The sequence below is a fragment of the Strongylocentrotus purpuratus genome, unplaced genomic scaffold (genome assembly GCF_000002235.5).
Source record: "Strongylocentrotus purpuratus isolate Spur 01 unplaced genomic scaffold, Spur_5.0 spur5_scaffold_5, whole genome shotgun sequence".
NCBI classification, from domain to species: domain Eukaryota; kingdom Metazoa; phylum Echinodermata; class Echinoidea; order Camarodonta; family Strongylocentrotidae; genus Strongylocentrotus; species Strongylocentrotus purpuratus.
The window spans coordinates 22737915-22755753 of record NW_022145611.1 but is presented as its reverse complement, the minus strand read 5'-3'; the positions used below and the strand labels follow the sequence as shown (position 1 = coordinate 22755753).

General features: G+C 36.2%; 2 protein-coding genes across 6 annotated transcripts; both read left to right on the top strand.

Annotated features, from left to right (window-relative positions):
* Positions 1–446: 446 nt before the first annotated feature.
* LOC589800 lies at positions 447–9227 on the top strand. Of its 4 annotated transcripts, none has more exons than XM_795473.5 (5): positions 447–1047; positions 2515–2858; positions 3815–3952; positions 5206–5261; positions 5616–9227. In XM_795473.5, exons 2-5 carry the CDS (start codon positions 2540–2542, stop codon positions 6729–6731), a joined length of 1629 nt encoding a protein of 542 aa, XP_800566.2. In that variant the 5' UTR covers positions 447–1047; positions 2515–2539; the 3' UTR covers positions 6732–9227. The 4 variants fall into 4 exon arrangements, with proteins under 4 accessions (XP_800566.2, XP_030854868.1, XP_030854869.1 ...); XM_030999008.1 differs by having other exon boundaries at positions 2497–2858; XM_011677167.2 differs by lacking the exon at positions 447–1047 and adding an exon at positions 1724–1975.
* Positions 9228–12357: 3130 nt separating this feature from the next.
* On the top strand, positions 12358–17628 carry LOC589774 (enolase-phosphatase E1). Of its 2 annotated transcripts, none has more exons than XM_789408.4 (7): positions 12358–12466; positions 13536–13668; positions 13994–14095; positions 14511–14707; positions 15222–15354; positions 16038–16161; positions 16833–17628. In XM_789408.4, the coding sequence occupies exons 2-7, from the start codon at positions 13543–13545 to the stop codon at positions 16997–16999; spliced, it is 849 nt and encodes a 282-aa protein (XP_794501.1). In that variant the 5' UTR covers positions 12358–12466; positions 13536–13542; the 3' UTR covers positions 17000–17628. The 2 variants fall into 2 exon arrangements, with proteins under 2 accessions (XP_794501.1, XP_030855632.1); XM_030999772.1 differs by having other exon boundaries at positions 12400–12540.
* Positions 17629–17839: the final 211 nt, after the last annotated feature.

Here is a 17839-nt window from a genome sequence, read left to right as displayed (position 1 = left end):
CTTTGATTGTGTTACTAATTTTCTCCAGCACCCCTCTAAATTCCCTTGCTATTACCGGTAAGCCAGAATCACGCCGGGAATCACGAGACAGATCTCAGTTCGAGAACCTTGAGCTCACCTCACGTGGAATAACATGTTGATGCCCGACGATGTTGATATTGGTAGTCTATATTTTCAGTTGCAAGTTAGATATTCCAAATAAATCTTCAAATGAGGAGAATATATTCAGGTATTTTTGTATGTGTTTATATTACAAACAAAACACTTCATAGAAAAAATATACATTTTATAACATTCAGAAAATACATACATTTAGCAATATAAAGTAGGAGATATATACATATGCTGAATTGTTTTGAAGTGAAAGACTAAGCTCACGTGTAAACAAGCGAGGTACACGTGAGAGCAGTTCTCTGCCTGTTCATTCGGCAAGGCCAGCGCTTGCAAACACAGTTTGCTCACACAACACATGTACTCACACACGCTCATATATCTCGCGGTTTCACATACGCCGATTCTACTATATGCCACCACCACTGTAGCTAGCATGTGCATTTAGTATACTACAATTCTACGATCGTTCCCACCTTGTTCTTTCTGCTGAGCATATCATATATCCAACTTCTGTACACTGATTATTCAAGTCACATCAATTTTGCTGGAAGAGGAGGAGGTTATACAGAATATTTGTGCTCTACGTCCAGACAATTTTGGAGTTGATCTTGCCTCGATAGATAAGGATACATCCAGACTACATAGATGACTATCGACATCAGATTCAAAATCCCCGGACTAGACCTTCTTTATCTGGAAACTGTTCGTGAAGATAACCGTGAAGGAATATCAATAAACTTGGCTAAATGTACAATTCAGTCGGTCGTCCAAAACCCGTTACTGGTTCTGGCAAACAGGATAATGACGGATATGATCATTGCCTAAATCTCAATCATATCATCCATCACTCCGAGACGGGACACGGCCCTTGCCCAAATAGTCCTTGGACAATTGACTGATTCCAATTCTTTGATAGAATTGCCAATATTCCAGGTGAGATTGTGATATGTTTTCAAGTGGATAATTGTTTTTATAAATGTATGCATCATTTATTCTTTCTCTCAAATTCAAAAGCTATGATGTGAACATTTCGTTTCGTTGTGTTTTTATGTTAGTGTTATTTTGCAATTCATAACATTTTGTTTTTTGTTATATTCTTCCAACCACTTTTTCTCGATCGTCTTAAATATTTTGTTATCATGTCGAAACCTTGGCACAATTGTTACTTACAGCAATTATCTTCTAAATTAAATGAATGGTATTATCATTTATTTCTTCCAGTGCCACCGAGCAAAAAGAAATAGCTTTAAAAAAAAAATGTTACAAAAATAGACCTCCGAGTCTGACCACTGGTTGTCTTGATTGTTTGTAAATATACAAGGAAAAATATCATAATAACTGTCTTAACGTCTTTGTCCAATTTGTGTCATTATTTATAAATAATATATTGAAAGATTCTTTTAAGTAGTAACTAAAATTACCTAAGTTGATCATGAAAAATGTCACTCTTTTAAATTTAAATGACAAATGGTGAAAAAAATGAATGACTTCCGGTAATAACAAAATCACTGAGTCCATGCTGAGAGAGTCACGCTTTCCAACATGAGATGAAAAAGGGTGTGTGTGACTTTTGTGCATAACATGTGCAGTACCGCGTGTACTTGCGGTTAGCGTTGCACGTGTTTGGTCGCATGAATACCAGCGATCAAAGCTGGGATGCATTCTTGAGCGGGGGATGCATGATCTCACCATGGAGATATATCTCCATGATCTCACCGTCACATCGATAAGGTGCCAAGCTGGTTTCATTCCGGGGTTTCATTAATCAATGGCTTCTTGATTGCATTGATGTGCCATGATATTTCTAGAGAGACTCACAGTGCTGTGAATTGGTACCGCAATATTCTAAGGAAAAACAAATGTATGTATTGTAGTGGGTTTTTTTCAGAACAGATGTGGGGGTTAAATTAGGGTTTCGGTCTTTCGGACAGATCCGGGATTCTTCGGGGGGGGGGGGAGGCCTGGGAAGTACCTGAAAGGTATCTAATAAGCAACAACAACAAACAATTATTGGGTGTCCTTCTCTTTTTCTTTTTAACTTTAAAATGGTGTTATCATATATATTTTTTTAATGACAGATATGATCTGATCTCTTTAATTGTAAAATGATGCAAAAGGGGATAATGCAATTGTATAGAAACAAGGGTGTTGGTGTACAGGTTATGAATTTAATCATATTGGGGTAAGTAGAAGTTATTTGAATAATTCATAGTAGTGCACAATTTTTTTATAATTATTTGTTTTAATTGAAATCAATGGATTTGTAGAATGTACGATTTGTGGTAAGGTTTAAACTTTACTCAAAAGACCATGAAAAAAGATGACTTATTTTGTAATTTGAGCATTGGCAGTCATGTTATTTAAGTTTCTAATGTATTGTAGTTATTGTTTCTTCTTCAGATTAGGCAACGAACAAGAAAACAAGATGGCATCAACAGACTCAAGCCAGTCTAATTATGATGCAAATGAGCAGATCATGGACAGGAGAGACGTCCCTTCGTACAGCAGTCCCAACACACAGAGCAGCCATGTTCCTGTTCCTGAGAAGCTGAAAGATGACCCAAAGCAACCTGGACCTTCTGGTCCATCCTGTTCCAGTTGGTCTCGCCCACCACAGCTGCCCTTCAAGTCAAGAACAAAGCGCAAGGCGATGTCAGCTTCTGAGAGAGACCGGTCCATTACCTCAAGCCCCTCTTCAGAATCTTCCCTAGGAGAATCAAGATCTCCTGGTGTCATTTGGCGAGGTACAAACTTGCAATTTTGATTAGAAAAAAAAAATTCTTTAAATGATACCAGTAATCTTTTTTGAACAGTAATGTTCTTTACTAATGTTCCATGTACATGCATACATTGTACATAAATTTTGGAACATGTTAACTTTCTAGTAAGTGTGATCAATAAGTTCACTTGAAATTTGTCTTCCTTTGACAACAGTACCTGCAGCAATATTGTTTTTAGCCAATTCATTTCTTGCACGCGAATGGAGACCAGTTTCATCGGTTGAGGAGGTAAGCCAATGTAGGGAAAACTCTAAGACGCGAGAGGCCTTGTGATGAAACTAAAATTCACATTTTTCCTCGGAGGACCAAATCTTCTCGCAGGTTGAAAGTATGCATGCGTTTTCATTTTCATTACCTTGTCAGTATCCTTGTCGCGGAAAAAATAGCCATTGTATTTCTCTTAAGTATTATATATATATATATGTATATATATGCATGCTTAGTATTGATTTGCACCAAATACTTGCAAGTCCTTGTGAAAAATCATGACTTTCATCACCTAAATAAACATGTCAAAGTATATAAACATCTACTATGGACAAAAGATAATGATTCAAGGGAGGTCTGGGCGCAAATTATTTGGAGTGAATATTGTGATTTGGTGTTTCATATAATAATTGTTATTTTTATTAGCATTATGGTGGCTATTTTAAAGATGATCCACCCCCCATCTAATTCGTGGTCATCCATGGAAATACAATGGTTGGACTAAAAAATGTGGAGACAAAGTAAATCACATACTTTCAAATGTCATGTTCTGTTGTGCTTTCGACATAACAATACATTCTGATCAATGTTTCCCCGTTTCCATGTTGAACATTTGCATTGCACAGCACTTGAGCAAGGACCTGGCCAATTCGAATTCTGTATTTCTGTTCCCCATCTTTAACTTGTAAAATCTCTATATGTATTCCTTAAAGATGGCTACAGCTCACCTGAAGGAGATTGTGGAGGTAACATTCCCACCAGGATGTTCTCCAACACATCTCGTCAGAGAAAGAGAGCTTATACAGATGACATTCACTATAGTAATCATGCAAAGTTGATGCACAATTATGGTAAACATACTCATGAGAGATAATGACAAAGAGATGTATTGCCATGACTCACCGGAAGAAAAAGCCATGTTGGCAGAAAAGAGACCAGCATGATAATTGGGCCCAACCTAGTTTGTCCGAGGCAGTTTCATTTGCTCGAGGCGAAAACTGACTGCCAATTCTGTATTTTGTGGTTGTTGTACTGTTACATAAAAAGTCCATGCATTTTTTGTTCTTGTCATTTTCTATTTTATTACATCTTAGCTGCAGAATGTTTGCCTTTTGAAAATTCGTTTTGAACCCACAGTTAAAGCCAGTATTTCATACATGTAGTAGAGGAAACTGCAAAGGGAAATGAGATGAAACTGCAAATATTTTTTAAAAAATCTCTGGGAATACTTTTCAAATTCTTTCTGAATGAACTTTCTCATAGTGCAGGAATACGCAGAGATGTAAAACAAAGGGGCTTCTGGGAGGGCTACAAAAGAATTGCCCAGAGCCCCCTTGCATTTGTTACCATCGCTACATGTACACTGACATCAGAATGCACACTATGATTTGATAGCACCATCACTCTGTGGCAAACCAAGAACATCAAATTGGCAACATTCTAAAAGTATGTTGTCAAATATTAAGCAATTAATTTTTAGTCACCTTACACAATGCATGCATCAGTCCACACTCCTGTACCACTACATGTTGAAATACAATTTGATATGTGTGCTCTTTTGTCTTATCATGTTTATCTGAAAAGCATATATATCGTTTTGCTATATTTAATTTTTTTCTGAGATCATAACCTTTCATGAAAGTTGGACAGATCACAATTAATCTTTTAAGAATTTTCCTAATCAAATGATTCAATAAAAACTGGCACAAATATTGCTAGTGTATCTTTCCTGTGTTTAAATTAAAAAGATTGTAACTGAACCCAAAACTTAAAAACAGTTTAAAACCAGTCTGTAACCAACCTAGCCATATATTTTAATAGGGAACTATACATTTAGCAGAGAACGATCTAGCTCAAAAAGCTCAGAAGACATGACAAACTGACAATGAAAATGTTTCCATTCCTAAATATATCCAATGCCCTATTAAAAAAGAATAATTCCCCACCCAAAAGAAAAAGAATTTAATAACTTGTTCTCCCCAATTTTTCTTTTAAATTTGACTATCACTTGTCCTGCCCTGTCCCGGGTAGGATACTGCCTCATGATATTAATGATCTTGTGTGCCTCTTTTATCGTCTTTCTACTTATTCTACCCTACTTCAGATAGCTGCGTCTCTGACATGTCTGAATTCTCCCCTGACTCTGCCAACTGCTCCACAGTAAGTGTGAAGAGAAATTTAAATATTTGTTTAATTACAAAATTAATCAGTCAGAATATCATGCATCATATTTTTGTGAAATATGTTTTTAAATACAAGTACTGTAATGATCTATTTCTAAGTAACATTTCCATAAATATGAATAAGTTATTCTATATTCAGGTATCAAACTAATTCAAGCACGTGAGATTGCTCATCATGTGTTCTTACATGGACTCAACTATTCCAGATATTACATGTGATTCCTGGAGCATTATATGGAAATAGAATACATCTCATTCCATTTGTACAATAGTCATATAAGTGAATGTTCAGTTCAACCATTATTGTACAAAATCTTATTTGATTTTACAGCGGACCTCCCTGAAGGATGAATCCAATGGGAGTGGGCACAACGGTCACAGCTCTAGCGGGATGAACAGTGACCAGGAAAAGCAAGTAAAAATATCCCAGGCCACTTTTGACAAAGTCCTTATCGATGCAAGCCAGCGGAGGCATATCAGGAACAAGGCCAGGAACACTGGCACAGACTCCGGCTCAGACACTAGCTCTGGGAACATGCGCATGGACGTGACGAAGGTGGGCGGTAAATCGCAAAAGTTGGAGAGTGCCACTTCGGAATCCTCAGGTATCGGAGCCAACTACATGTCATCGGTTCAGTGTGATCTCACGCTGCCTCGTTCTACAATCATGACAGGTGGTGTTACTAACAGTAGCACTGGTGTGTCAACCATGTACAACAGCCAAGGCAATAAAGTTTCTGACGAGAGCAAGCAAGAGAGCATGTCCAGTGGCAGCGGAGGGGGGCGTAAGCGACACCTACCATGGTCCATAGCGCGGTATTACTATCAAACAAAACAACCCCCTGTTTCTCAAGATGCATCCATTGACGGTGATGATTGTCCTGTAGATATGAGCAATTTGTCGAGCAAGCGTATAGGACAGCCGGAGAGGAAAAGAAAGCGATTCCATCGGACTTTCACAGCTCTAAGACAGTGTGGCCTCCTAGATCTTACCATGCAGACTGCTTCGTTGATGGAGCAAAACACTAAACTCCAGAAGCAGCTAGGTGAATTGCACCGTCAAGCCCACCTCATGTATCATACTGTCAGCCATTTTTCAAAAATTCAACCAACTGCTTTCGGCAGTTCAGAAGCGCAGAAAGTCATGGACGGACTGAAAGAGATGGTGGACAGGAACCCAGTACAGGACATTGACATGTCTTTGTTTGAGTCAATGCCAGGCTCAAAGAACTCTCCAGCCATTGAAAGTGGAGCATTTAGTACATTGAGCAATCAGATTCCATCTTTTTCTGTTGAGTCCTCGTTGACATCGGGTGCATTGAGAATACCGGGTACTTTAAGTATATCTGGGTCTCAGGACAATCAAGGCCCAAGAAACAGTTCAGACAGTGCCATTCAGTCTTTGATCACTACAACATCCATTTCAAGTGAAAAATCGGGACAATGAATTAATGTATACTAACTAGTATACTTTCTCTTTTAATGCTTGTTTAACTGTTCAAACATTTTGAGTACTGATTATATTGTGCGACTAGCTGTATAGTAGATCTTTTTATTATGTTAGTTGATTTGATAGAGCTTTTTACTCCCTATTTTCTGTAAAGATTTTTGCCTGCAGTGGAAGAGAGGGCAAGAAATGACCATGTAATATTATTTTCTAAAAACCTGCATGGACAATTTGAAAGGTCACAAAATGAGTTGAGTGATTGATGTTTGTGAAATTACATTTCTTTTGCAAATATTTATATCATGATGAAACAATTTTCTTGATACCCAAAGCCAGAGAAATGGTTTGTTTGATCACATCGTATAACAGACTGCATACACTGCAGGGTACTTCTAGAAAATTTCTACTCATTTGAATGAAATCAGTAGCTCGACTGAAATAAAAAAAAATGTTGTGTACATTTCCTGATAAGCTCTTGCAGAAGATGTAAAGGGAAAAAAGAGTTCTTTATACATTCACCATGCAAATCGTCTAATGCTGCAAGATAGATAAAATATGTATTAATTTCAAGTGAAACATGTATGAATACATCTGAGCTGAAGCAACATCTGCTGTACTTTTACTGATTTTGATGTTGGACTAGATGTTTTATACACCCTTTTCATCTTGTATTTTTTATGATAAGAAGACATGCAAATGTATTCTGATTTTGTATCTTTAGTGATTTAAAGTTTTGAACCAATGATTGAATTCAGTGAATTCTTGGAAGGCTGGATATTCAAAGTGAATATTATTCTAAGAAAAGATATTGATTCTGAATATTTTCAAATTGAAACTGCTTTTTCTAGCTTAAAAATTTGATGTTTTAGTGTGTTGTGGGTTATCTGTTTTAAAAACAACTTTTTTAGGTACCGTTATTATTTCATATTTTATAACATAATCAACAAATTATGCTATTGGCAGGCTGATAATTTAGAAATAACGAAAGTAGTCAATGATTGTTTAAAAAAAGGAAATGTGTGAATAATTACTGGTAATGTTGTAGAATGTAGATGTGCATAATATATGCCAAAAGGACATTGAATGCCAATGGTTGATTATTATGGACAATGAAATGGCAAAACAAGTAGCTCCTTTTTTTTCTGTACACACTGTATGTTTTAAAATGTTTAAAAACGTATGATCTATTTATCAATAATCAGTAACTTCAAGCTTGTTAAGATGTTGCGAGCAGGTTGTGATGAGTAACTTGGAACCTTATTTGCTATCCTCTAATTAGGATTTTTCTTTCCAAACTTACTCCAAATGTGTACCATAGATATTGAGAATACCTTGTTGGGTGTCTGATAAAATCACACTACAATCCAATTATTCAATACCTATCACCATCCACTTTACATCGCCTTGAAATTAATTTTGTCCTCCTTCAGGAAGTGTCGAGTTTGACGATATTCTTGTAGCATTTATGTTAATAACATCAGTAGAAGATTTAAGATTATGAAATAAACAAGTGAATTCATCACTCTAAACAATTGTATTAATAATAAATGCCTCTTTTTCTGAAAAGTACACAAACAATTAACAACTGAATCATTCATATCCCCTTGTTTATTTGATGTTTTCTTTGTTGAATACTTTTAGATATAAGTTTTAATATGTCACATTCTCACGGAACATTAATCAAGGCAAATCAATTTAAACATACTTAAAAAATTACAAAACTTGGTAATGGTATCATGACTAATTTAGTTGTTAACTGATTATAGACTGTCTTGTTCACCTTTTGATCATTGAATCTCTGTACAAATGGAGTCCTTTGAAAGTTTGTTAGTTGTTACATCATGTATATGCTGGATATACAAAAATTCTAGGTCAATATTGTGCGCACCAAATGGATGAATGTAATGAAAATACATGTACGTCATCCAATCTGTATGAAAAGGCTGATTTGTTATTCTTCAAGCTACAAAATATTGCCCTGCCCCCGTCCAACAATTCTCTCTTAAAGGAAGAGATATGACATTCCATGTTAAATGTATTGAGTATTGACTGCTCATTTATCTTTACCAGTATATAATATGAGCCCCGTAACACAAAGGTTTGTATTCAATCAATTACAACATTTGAAACAAAGATACCGATTGGTTAATGGTCAGCCTCTTGGACAATATGATTATGTGCATGCAGCGATCGATGATCTTGATTGCAATTTTGCGATTGATTGAAACTTTTGTGTTACAGAGTCCTGATTTAGGTAAGACATTCTGGTAAGATTAAATCTTTCTTGAATAAATTGAAAATCTTGCCTGCTGTGTGGACCCTGTTTATACTCTTTATAGATGAACAGTTGAAGATGGGTATAAAAGTATATATATTTCTAAAAATGCTTCTTAAATGTTACGACCTCGTTATAATCATTTATATACATGTATTTTATGAGACTGAAAGATTACACTGTTGTATATAGATTAAATTAAACACTTTAACTTTGAGTAATTTGTTTGTGTCATCCTGTTTTCATATTGTATTATTGTTGACAAAATTCAGCTTTAAATGTGTTTTCAGTATCAGTTGGTGTGCTGGAGCTCCGGGAACTAGTGTGGTAAGTTATCAGTCTCGTGGACTGTATTTCAGTTGGGATGTCCCTTCATAAAATCACCTCATTTTGTTACAAACATTTTACTAAATTCATTTTGTTCCAAAATGATTCGTACCGAATTAATTTTGGTACAAAATAAATTTGGTATTTTGTTACAAAATGATTCGTACCGAATTGATTTTGTTACAAAATGAATTCGGTATTTTGTTACAAAATAATTGTTAGTTCATTTTGTAACAAATTAATTCGGTACAAATTTTGTTACAAAATGAGGTGATTTTTATACCAAAAACTTGGGTTAACACTTTGCGCCCCACATCGATGCGCCTGTACCTCGGCGGCAGATTTCCTCCACGTGGATGCGAGCGTGCTGAAGTTGTCATATTGCCAATTGGGGTCGGGGAAAATTATTTTTTAAATGAAATATAAATAAAGAAATAGCGACATCTCGGGGGTATAGGAAAAGCTTCTTCACAATGATGAGAGGGAGATATGAACTTAAATGGAGGAGAACCTGAAGAAACAATGAGGTGAGAGAGAGAGAGAAGAGACATAAAGTGCTGATTATGAAGTGAAGAGATAGTGGGTCGGGAGGATGAATGAAAGAAGATAAAGAGTATAAGAACGGGTGTGTGTTAAAGAATCGAGCTAGAGAGAGAATGAAGAAAAACAAAACGCATTAGAGGAAGAAGATAAAACACGTAAAGAAAGAGTGAAAGGCTATAAGTGTTTAAACAACTTCATCATCGACATTATTTCCAAGAGGTCTGTAATATTGTGGAGAAGAGAGGCAGACAGCATGCATAGATTGTTCAATACCCCCCCCCCCCCCACCCCCACCCCAATGCGTACAAACACGCACGTTTTAGGTGAAGAAATCATAATTATTGGGGAAGATCTAGGATTGATATAATTATGAGGAAAGAAGGGAGAAAACAAAGTAATGAGATCGGATAAGCAGGGGCGACCGAGTGACTTCCAAAGTGGGGGGGGGGCACCAAGAAAAAAGGGACACTTTCTGGAGAAAAAAAGGGCACATACAAAGGGAAATCTCAAAGAGAAAATATACCATTTGTTTAGACATTGTTCTATATCCCTACATTATGATTACAATTATCAGGGATGATTTTAATATTTGTTTCACTTAATAATAACATAAACGATATTGCTTAAGCATCATGCTTTGCAGTTGAGTTTGATTGTCTGTAAAATTGTTTGCAAGCGAGCGAGGACAAATTTTAAGATGTGTGAGATCGCAGCCAGTGCGAAAAATTACATCTTATAAAGAGGAAAAATCGAATCCTAATGAGATTATAAGCACATGCTCATAACGGAAGACTGAAAAGACCTTTGATAAGTAACGGAAGTATATCATCTATATATGCGTGCGAGCGTAGCGAGCTAGCTTTTGGGGAAATTGCTCTTAGTCGCTTGAAATTAGCTAGGGCTGGTTTAATGATGAGAGGAAAAGGGGACACTTACCAGGAAAGAAAAGGAGCATAATGTGCCAAAGTATAAAGAGTAATTATTAGAGGTAAAAATGGGGCACTTCTTACACCCTCAAAAAGAGGCACTCACCAGAGACGAAAACATTCAGTCATGAGGTTAGGAAATAGGCATTTATCGACGTAAAAGGGGCCCCGTCAGATTTTATTTATAAGATATTGATATATTTTGTTAAAAGGGAAATTATCAGAGGTGAAAAGAGGCACTTATCGCACCTGAAAAGGGGCAGTGACCAGATATGAAAAGGGGCACTTATGTGAATGAAAAAAGTGCACTTGTAATAAAGGAAAATTAGTTAAAAGAAAATGGGCACCGATCAGATTTTATAGAGGCATTTATCCGAGGTGAAGGGGCACTTATCTGAAGTGAAAAGGAGTAACTTTTCGTACCTGAAAAGGGTCATTTACCAGAGAAGGGGCACTTATGAGAAGTGGGAGGGGCTCTCTTTTAATGGAAAAGGGGCACTTACTAGAGATTAAAAAGGGCACTTATGTGAATGGAAAATGGACACTTATTGCAAAGGAAAATGGGAACCTGTCGAAGGGGGCACTTTTCAAAGTAAAAGGGGCACTATTCCTATATAAAACGGGGCACTTCTTAAAAGTTAAAGGGGCACTTTTCCTATGTAAAAAGGGACACTTTTCGGGTGCTTGAAAAAGTGGGGGCACTGTGCCCCCCCCCCGGAGGGCCGCCCCTGCGGTTAAGGAATATACGAAGGCTGACATGATTGAATATGGAGAATTAATTTTGCAGCAAGTGACATTCCATTAGTAGGCCTATGCAGAGAAAGACCTTTTATACATTGCTGGTGACATTTTTTCCCCCTCCATTTCTTAAACCCAAAGTTTGTATTCATTATAAGTGAGAAGGAGAATATTTAATAATTTTTGATAGACTCCGCTACGAAATTTAATAAAAAAAGTAATCCATCCTAAATTTCTAGCTTATCATAATGTAAACAGTGGCATGTAGGCCTAGTATACCGACCTTCAAGCTTATTTTCAACGAAAACTATGGTAGAGCTCTTTTTTTTTTCTCGTTCTAAATCCACTGATTCACCACTTATTTTGACACCTTAATTTACATGAGTTTATTTGCGCTATCAATTAATGCTGACGAAAAAAATCAAAAGCAACCAAGAGGCGAGACAGGATCGACAACTTCCGCCCAAACCGACCTTGGGATAGGGTCCAAAAAAATGGGCGTGTCAAACCGATAAGATTAGAGCTCTGGTCCTTCAGCTTCAGGAGATCTAGGGCATTTTCAGAATACCAACTTACAAAAATATATTATTAGCGCTCTACCATCATGATTATGTCCAATTTTAAGAATACCGCCCCTAGCTGATGGGTATATAATAATAATAATAATAATAATGTAACTTATATCGCGCCAAATCCACTCTGTGGAGTGCTCATATATCCCCCGATATATCCTATCCAGGGAGTTCCAACTCTCTGATATATCCATCAAATATCTGAGCTGTAGCGGCGCGCGTACGTGCATAATAGTCACATACAATATTGATATCATCAGAGGTCAGTTATTGATATCCGAATAAACAAGCCCACGTGTACTGTACGTGTACACTGTAAACAATAAACTTGTCGGAGTTCGAGTTCCCATATTTGTAAGTAAATGTTTCAATAACTATTATCTGGTCACCGTTTATCGGTCACATTACACGAGAAGGACCATATTAAGGTACAAAGTAAACATGGTAGTAACTTGTATATTGACCTCTAGATCTACTTGCGAACTGTTAATGTGTGTGTCGCTTGAACAGCGCCGCGAGATATGCACCGCCCCGGCAGCCCTCAGGGCCGGGACCGGCCGGGCAAGCTTGGTCTGATGGGCAAAGGCTGTTTATTGCCGTTTGGTCTGCAACCAGTTGGTCTAGTAGTAGTATCCAATTGGGTTATATAGTATTACTCGATTTATTCCTCATTTAGTCCAGCCTTAACTTCTTAAGGACTAGTATGTTGATGCCAATAAGGCACCCATATGTGAATATGTTAAAAATCATCATTGTAAATATGAACGATTGAAAGAGGAAAAATAAATGAATTGAATTGAATTGAATATACCCCTGAGCGTGCGGAGAGGTAAGTAAACAAAACCTAAAAAGTAATATGCGTCCGGCGAACTCACGTACCACCGCCCCTTCCCTCACCCGATGAACATTGCTCTGTGGATCATTAAAATAATGTGAGGGTATACTCAAAGTCATAAATCAGACGAAGCAGTTGTTGATTATATATGCGGCTCTATAATTGGGAATGAGGCCAATCTTTATTTCGTCATGTTCATATCAAACAAAAGAGGGTAGAAGACCCTTGACAAAGGTCACTTCAGTTGCTGTAGAAAATCAAAATTTAAGTCACAAAAATTACAGTAACTATTGCATCATTATATTCGCAAATAATTACTTGGCTTTACCAAAAACAGTTAAAAACAAATATATACGAACAATGTCTTGCTGACACACCTTTCTAGCATTAATAGGCATAACTACCAGCATGCATCCTTCATGTAAATCAAAGTTATCTCCCTCCTCTTCACACAAATTAATCTATTCAATTTAGCTCCTCAGCAAATCTTAACATCTTAACATTTTTTGTTTAAATAAATAATCTCGAGCCATTTACTGATCATGATATGTTGTAGAATAATATGCAATCTTGACTTTATTATTTCAGTTCCAAGATGTCTTCCTCTCCACCTCCAAAGAGACGAAAGGAAGTCGAGTCGGCCATTTCATCTCTTCAAAATGACACCAAGATAATCTTACTGGATATAGAAGGAACCACTACTCCTATCACATTTGTTGCAGTAAGTTCTAGTCAACACCAGCTTACCACAATCATTTTAAAGATATCTTCTTTTCCTTTTCTTAAATGTGCAGCATTTTGTTGAGGAAGATCACAAGATTTGTGAAACCGATTCTGTAGGATCATAGACTGCAATGAAGCTATATCCAACAAGAAGTTTAAAAATAACATTACCTCAGGTATTGATGAGAAGCAAATCTTTTCAAAAAATCGCTGCAACACAACATTTTGTTTTGTTTTAAGGTGTACATGAATGTGATGTAGAGAATTTTAGCTGTCGATTTTAACCACTTTTGTAAACCTCTTGCACATTTTCCTCCTTCCAGGATGTTTTGTTTCCATACATCAGAGAGAATGTGGCAGAATATTTAGATGTTCACTGGAAAGAAGAGCCATGTCAACAAGATATAGAGGCACTCAGATTACAGGTAAATCTTACCAGAAGTGGATGAATTTGATATTCCAGAAGTATTATTTCATGGTAAATAAATTTCTTCACTTGGAATGGCCAAAATATTGAGCACATAAAAGCTGTCTAATAACAGTAATTACAGTCTGAGTCAATTTCAGTCAAATTGTCAAAATCACCAAAAATGAGAAAAAAGAAAGAGAGATGGGTGGAGAGAGAGAAAGAACAAAATGGCTCACAGCACTCAGACAGGGACCATTTTTGGTTACGTACATGCTAAAAAAGAAATGAGAGAAACAGAAAGAACTCATTTTTTCAAGAGGAAGAAGTGCAAATGAAATACATTGTGACGATGAGTTACTAATTGCTCTCAAAAATCTGCTCAGAGTTTTACCATTCAGAATGACATTTTTTTATGTAACTTTTTAATACAGGCTGAGTCAGACAAAGCAGCTGAAGGAGTTGTATCTATTCCAGACTTGTGTGACAAGGAGTGTGATGAGAAGACCATGAAGGATGCTGTAGTGAAGAGTGTTCTTTGGCTGATGGACAATGACCGTAAGGTGACCGCTCTCAAGCAGCTACAGGGTCATATGTGGCAAGAAGCTTATGGATCCAAGCTGAAGGGAGAGTGAGTGTAAGATCCATTGGATAATAGTCAGTTATTGTGTGTCAGTAATAGTCTGGTGATGTAGAAATGTCCGAAGCATTTTCCTTTCTCTTATTCTATGTAAGTAACAAACACATGATTGAAAGAGGAGGCGCGATGGATCAGTAGAAGAGCAGTGGTTTTGTAACCGGAAGATCCCAGTTCGAAACTAAGTTGAAGCACTAGTGCCCATTGGTAAGGCATTCATCCTCATTACCAATTCCTTCAGAGAGGAATTAAAGCTGTCAGTCCCCTGTTTGCTTACAAGCATACAAATGCTTTCTCAGCAGTCGGGTTAAACACACAAACAAACAGCTGTTTATATGATTTTCAGTAAATTATTTGTTCCTTATTTAAGTGATGCACTGCCAATATACATGTACATATAAATTTCATTTATAAAGAATCGTAATTACTATATTACTTCAAATCAAATTCCTATATGTATATTCCTATAAATTTCATGTTGGTACATTTTCTTGTGATTTGTTTGTAGCTTATATGAAGACGTTGTGCCATGCATCAAGAGATGGAAAACAGAAGGTAAAGATGTATGTATCTATTCATCAGGCAGTGTCCATGCTCAAAAGCTTCTCTTCGGTAATAGTGTTGAAGGAGATATATTACCAGTAAGTAAACAAAGATTCCTCCTTTGTCATTACCGGGGTATGTGATTATTGGGGATTGGGATTGTATGCAATGGTCAAAAGCCTTTATTAAAAAAAAAAAGTTTAGTCTGTTTTTGAAGGCTTCCTGTAATTTTGATCTAGTTAGGCTCTTCTGAAATAACTTATGAAATACTATTTAGTGTCATTCTTGTGTTTTCCCCTAATAACAAGCATACTCATTTTGATTCTTTGTTGTTTAAAAAATAAAATTTTTAAGCAGGAACTATTTATTCATGAGTCGATGTTAACTTTACTGGAATTGATTGTTGATTGAAGTAGTTTCCTGCGTATAATAGAAATATTATGATGGAAATGAATAAATGGACAGCTTGTACTCTTAGTTAACGATACTACCATACTTTGTGAATCTTGTGAGAATGATGGCATGATACATTCCTTATATTTTTTTTTTATTATCTTTGGCCTGTATTCTACAAAAATCTAAACCTGTCGATGGGTTTAAGCTTGTGTCCAAAATTGGGCTTAGCAAAGGAAGATTGTTAACTATGATCTTACACCCAGCATCAGGTTTAACTTAGTAGAATACCGACCCAAGTCAAGTGTCTGGTGGTTGCCATCATACATGACTGTATATCATCTTTGTACATTGATGAAGAATTTTATTTGAAATGTTTTTGTTGTAGCTTCTATCTGGCCACTATGACACCAAGATAGGAGCCAAGGTAGAGAAAGACAGTTACACACAGATTGCTGAAGATCTACAGGTGGAGCCAGGAGAGATTCTCTTTCTTACTGATGTCACTCGAGGTATGCTAAAAGAGCATTATTCAAAAAGTACAATACATCCTATGATATCTTTTCTATCTCATGCTAACATATTTGTTTGGTTTGATACCTTAGTCACATAGCCAAATTGACCTCAACCCACTCCTAACTGACCACTTTTTGGTCATTAGAAGGGGTGTATTTTTCTTGTTTGATCTGTAGTCAGGCTGATGGTGGTCTCATAGGAGTGACTAGGGTATAGAATATTAACCCATTTCCTCCCGGAATCGTCAGATTCCTGCAATAAACATATGGAATGGGAGAATCAATGTGTTAATATTCATGCCTGACACATACACAAGCACTGCTATTTTTAATCATGTAGGCTCAAATCTACATGCATCTTTTATTAATTGTCTGTACCGGTAATCATCCAAGTATTTGTGTTGGGATTATAACTTCAAGTATCTGATCCCTTCACACTTGCTTCAAAATCATTTTATTTTTTCTTCCTTTCTTCTGCCTCTCATTATTATTATTATTATTTTTAACTTCTTCTTCTTTATTTATTTCTTTTTCTTCTTCTCTGTTTTCATTTTTGTTGTTGATTTTTCTTTCTCTCTTGCTTATTTATTTTTAATGCATATATTTATTGATGTGTAACAGATTAAATTTCTTTAATTTCTCTCTCTCTCTCTCTCTCTCTCTTGCAGAGGCCAGACCAGCCAAAGAGGCAGGGCTCAAGTCAGCCATTGTAGTTCGTCCTGGAAACAAAGCCTTGTCACAGGAAGAAAAGAGCGAGTTTGATATCCTTGAATCATTTAAAGAACTCTGGCCAGAATGGGAAGATCAAAGTGATGAACAGGAAGATGACAAATGACATTGATCTCAAGAAATCAGTTGAAGAACTGTTTTTTTAAATGGGAATTTCAGAGCAACTCACAGGGTATCAAAGTGATACTTATTTCATGAACTTATTTGCAGAACTTTGACCAGAATGTAAAGATCAAAATCACTTCCAGGTACATGCATATATATCTGAATACATTGATACATATATAGTTACAGTTTTCCTCATCATATGTGAACTAGCCTTGAACTAGCCTTGAATGTACACTGTATATGTATTTTGTATTCCTTTATGAAATGTCTTTCTGTGCATATGTGACATTGTGTTAGTAGTAAGAGTAGGGATCATGTCGGGGGATGATCTTTTAAGGATCGAGTCTGTGACTCTGTGTGTGAGCACTTTTTGTTTTGTGGTAAAACAAATCAATCATTATGAACAACTGAAATACAGAAGTGTGATTCATGTTTTTGCTAATATTATGAAATACATTTGATAATGTATTAGATACCTCCCCTCCCCTTATACTTATAAACATTCATATAAAGTGACATCAACCGATGAAGATGATTAGTTTAGAGTTATTTGTATATATTATGTCACATTTTGTTTCAGTACTAGTAGTGTTAATATTTGAATTTTGCTGATTGAACAAGGGCAGGAAGATATGGGCTGAATTCTTTTGAATTTTTTTTCTTTCTAAACTTTTTCACTTTCATGTAGATTGTACTTATTTTGCCTTTAAAAAAAGATTATTAAAAAAAAGTTGGTTTCAATTTTCAGACACTGTAGTTTTGTCTTGAGCTCTAAGAGCAATGTATTCTGCATAGTATACCGGTACTCAAATATTAAAAGAAATCACCCTTGTTGTAA

Coding starts and splice junctions, on each gene's coding strand:
- LOC589800 (XM_795473.5), top strand. CDS start 2,540: ATGGCATCAACAGACTCAAGCCAGTCTAATTATGATGCAAATGAGCAG. Junction 2,859..3,814: donor TCCTGGTGTCATTTGGCGAG/GTACAAACTTGC, acceptor TATTCCTTAAAG/ATGGCTACAGCTCACCTGAA. Junction 5,262..5,615: donor ACTCTGCCAACTGCTCCACA/GTAAGTGTGAAG, acceptor TTGATTTTACAG/CGGACCTCCCTGAAGGATGA.
- LOC589774 (XM_789408.4), top strand. CDS start 13,543: ATGTCTTCCTCTCCACCTCCAAAGAGACGAAAGGAAGTCGAGTCGGCC. Junction 14,096..14,510: donor TAGAGGCACTCAGATTACAG/GTAAATCTTACC, acceptor TTTTTAATACAG/GCTGAGTCAGACAAAGCAGC. Junction 14,708..15,221: donor GGATCCAAGCTGAAGGGAGA/GTGAGTGTAAGA, acceptor ATTTGTTTGTAG/CTTATATGAAGACGTTGTGC.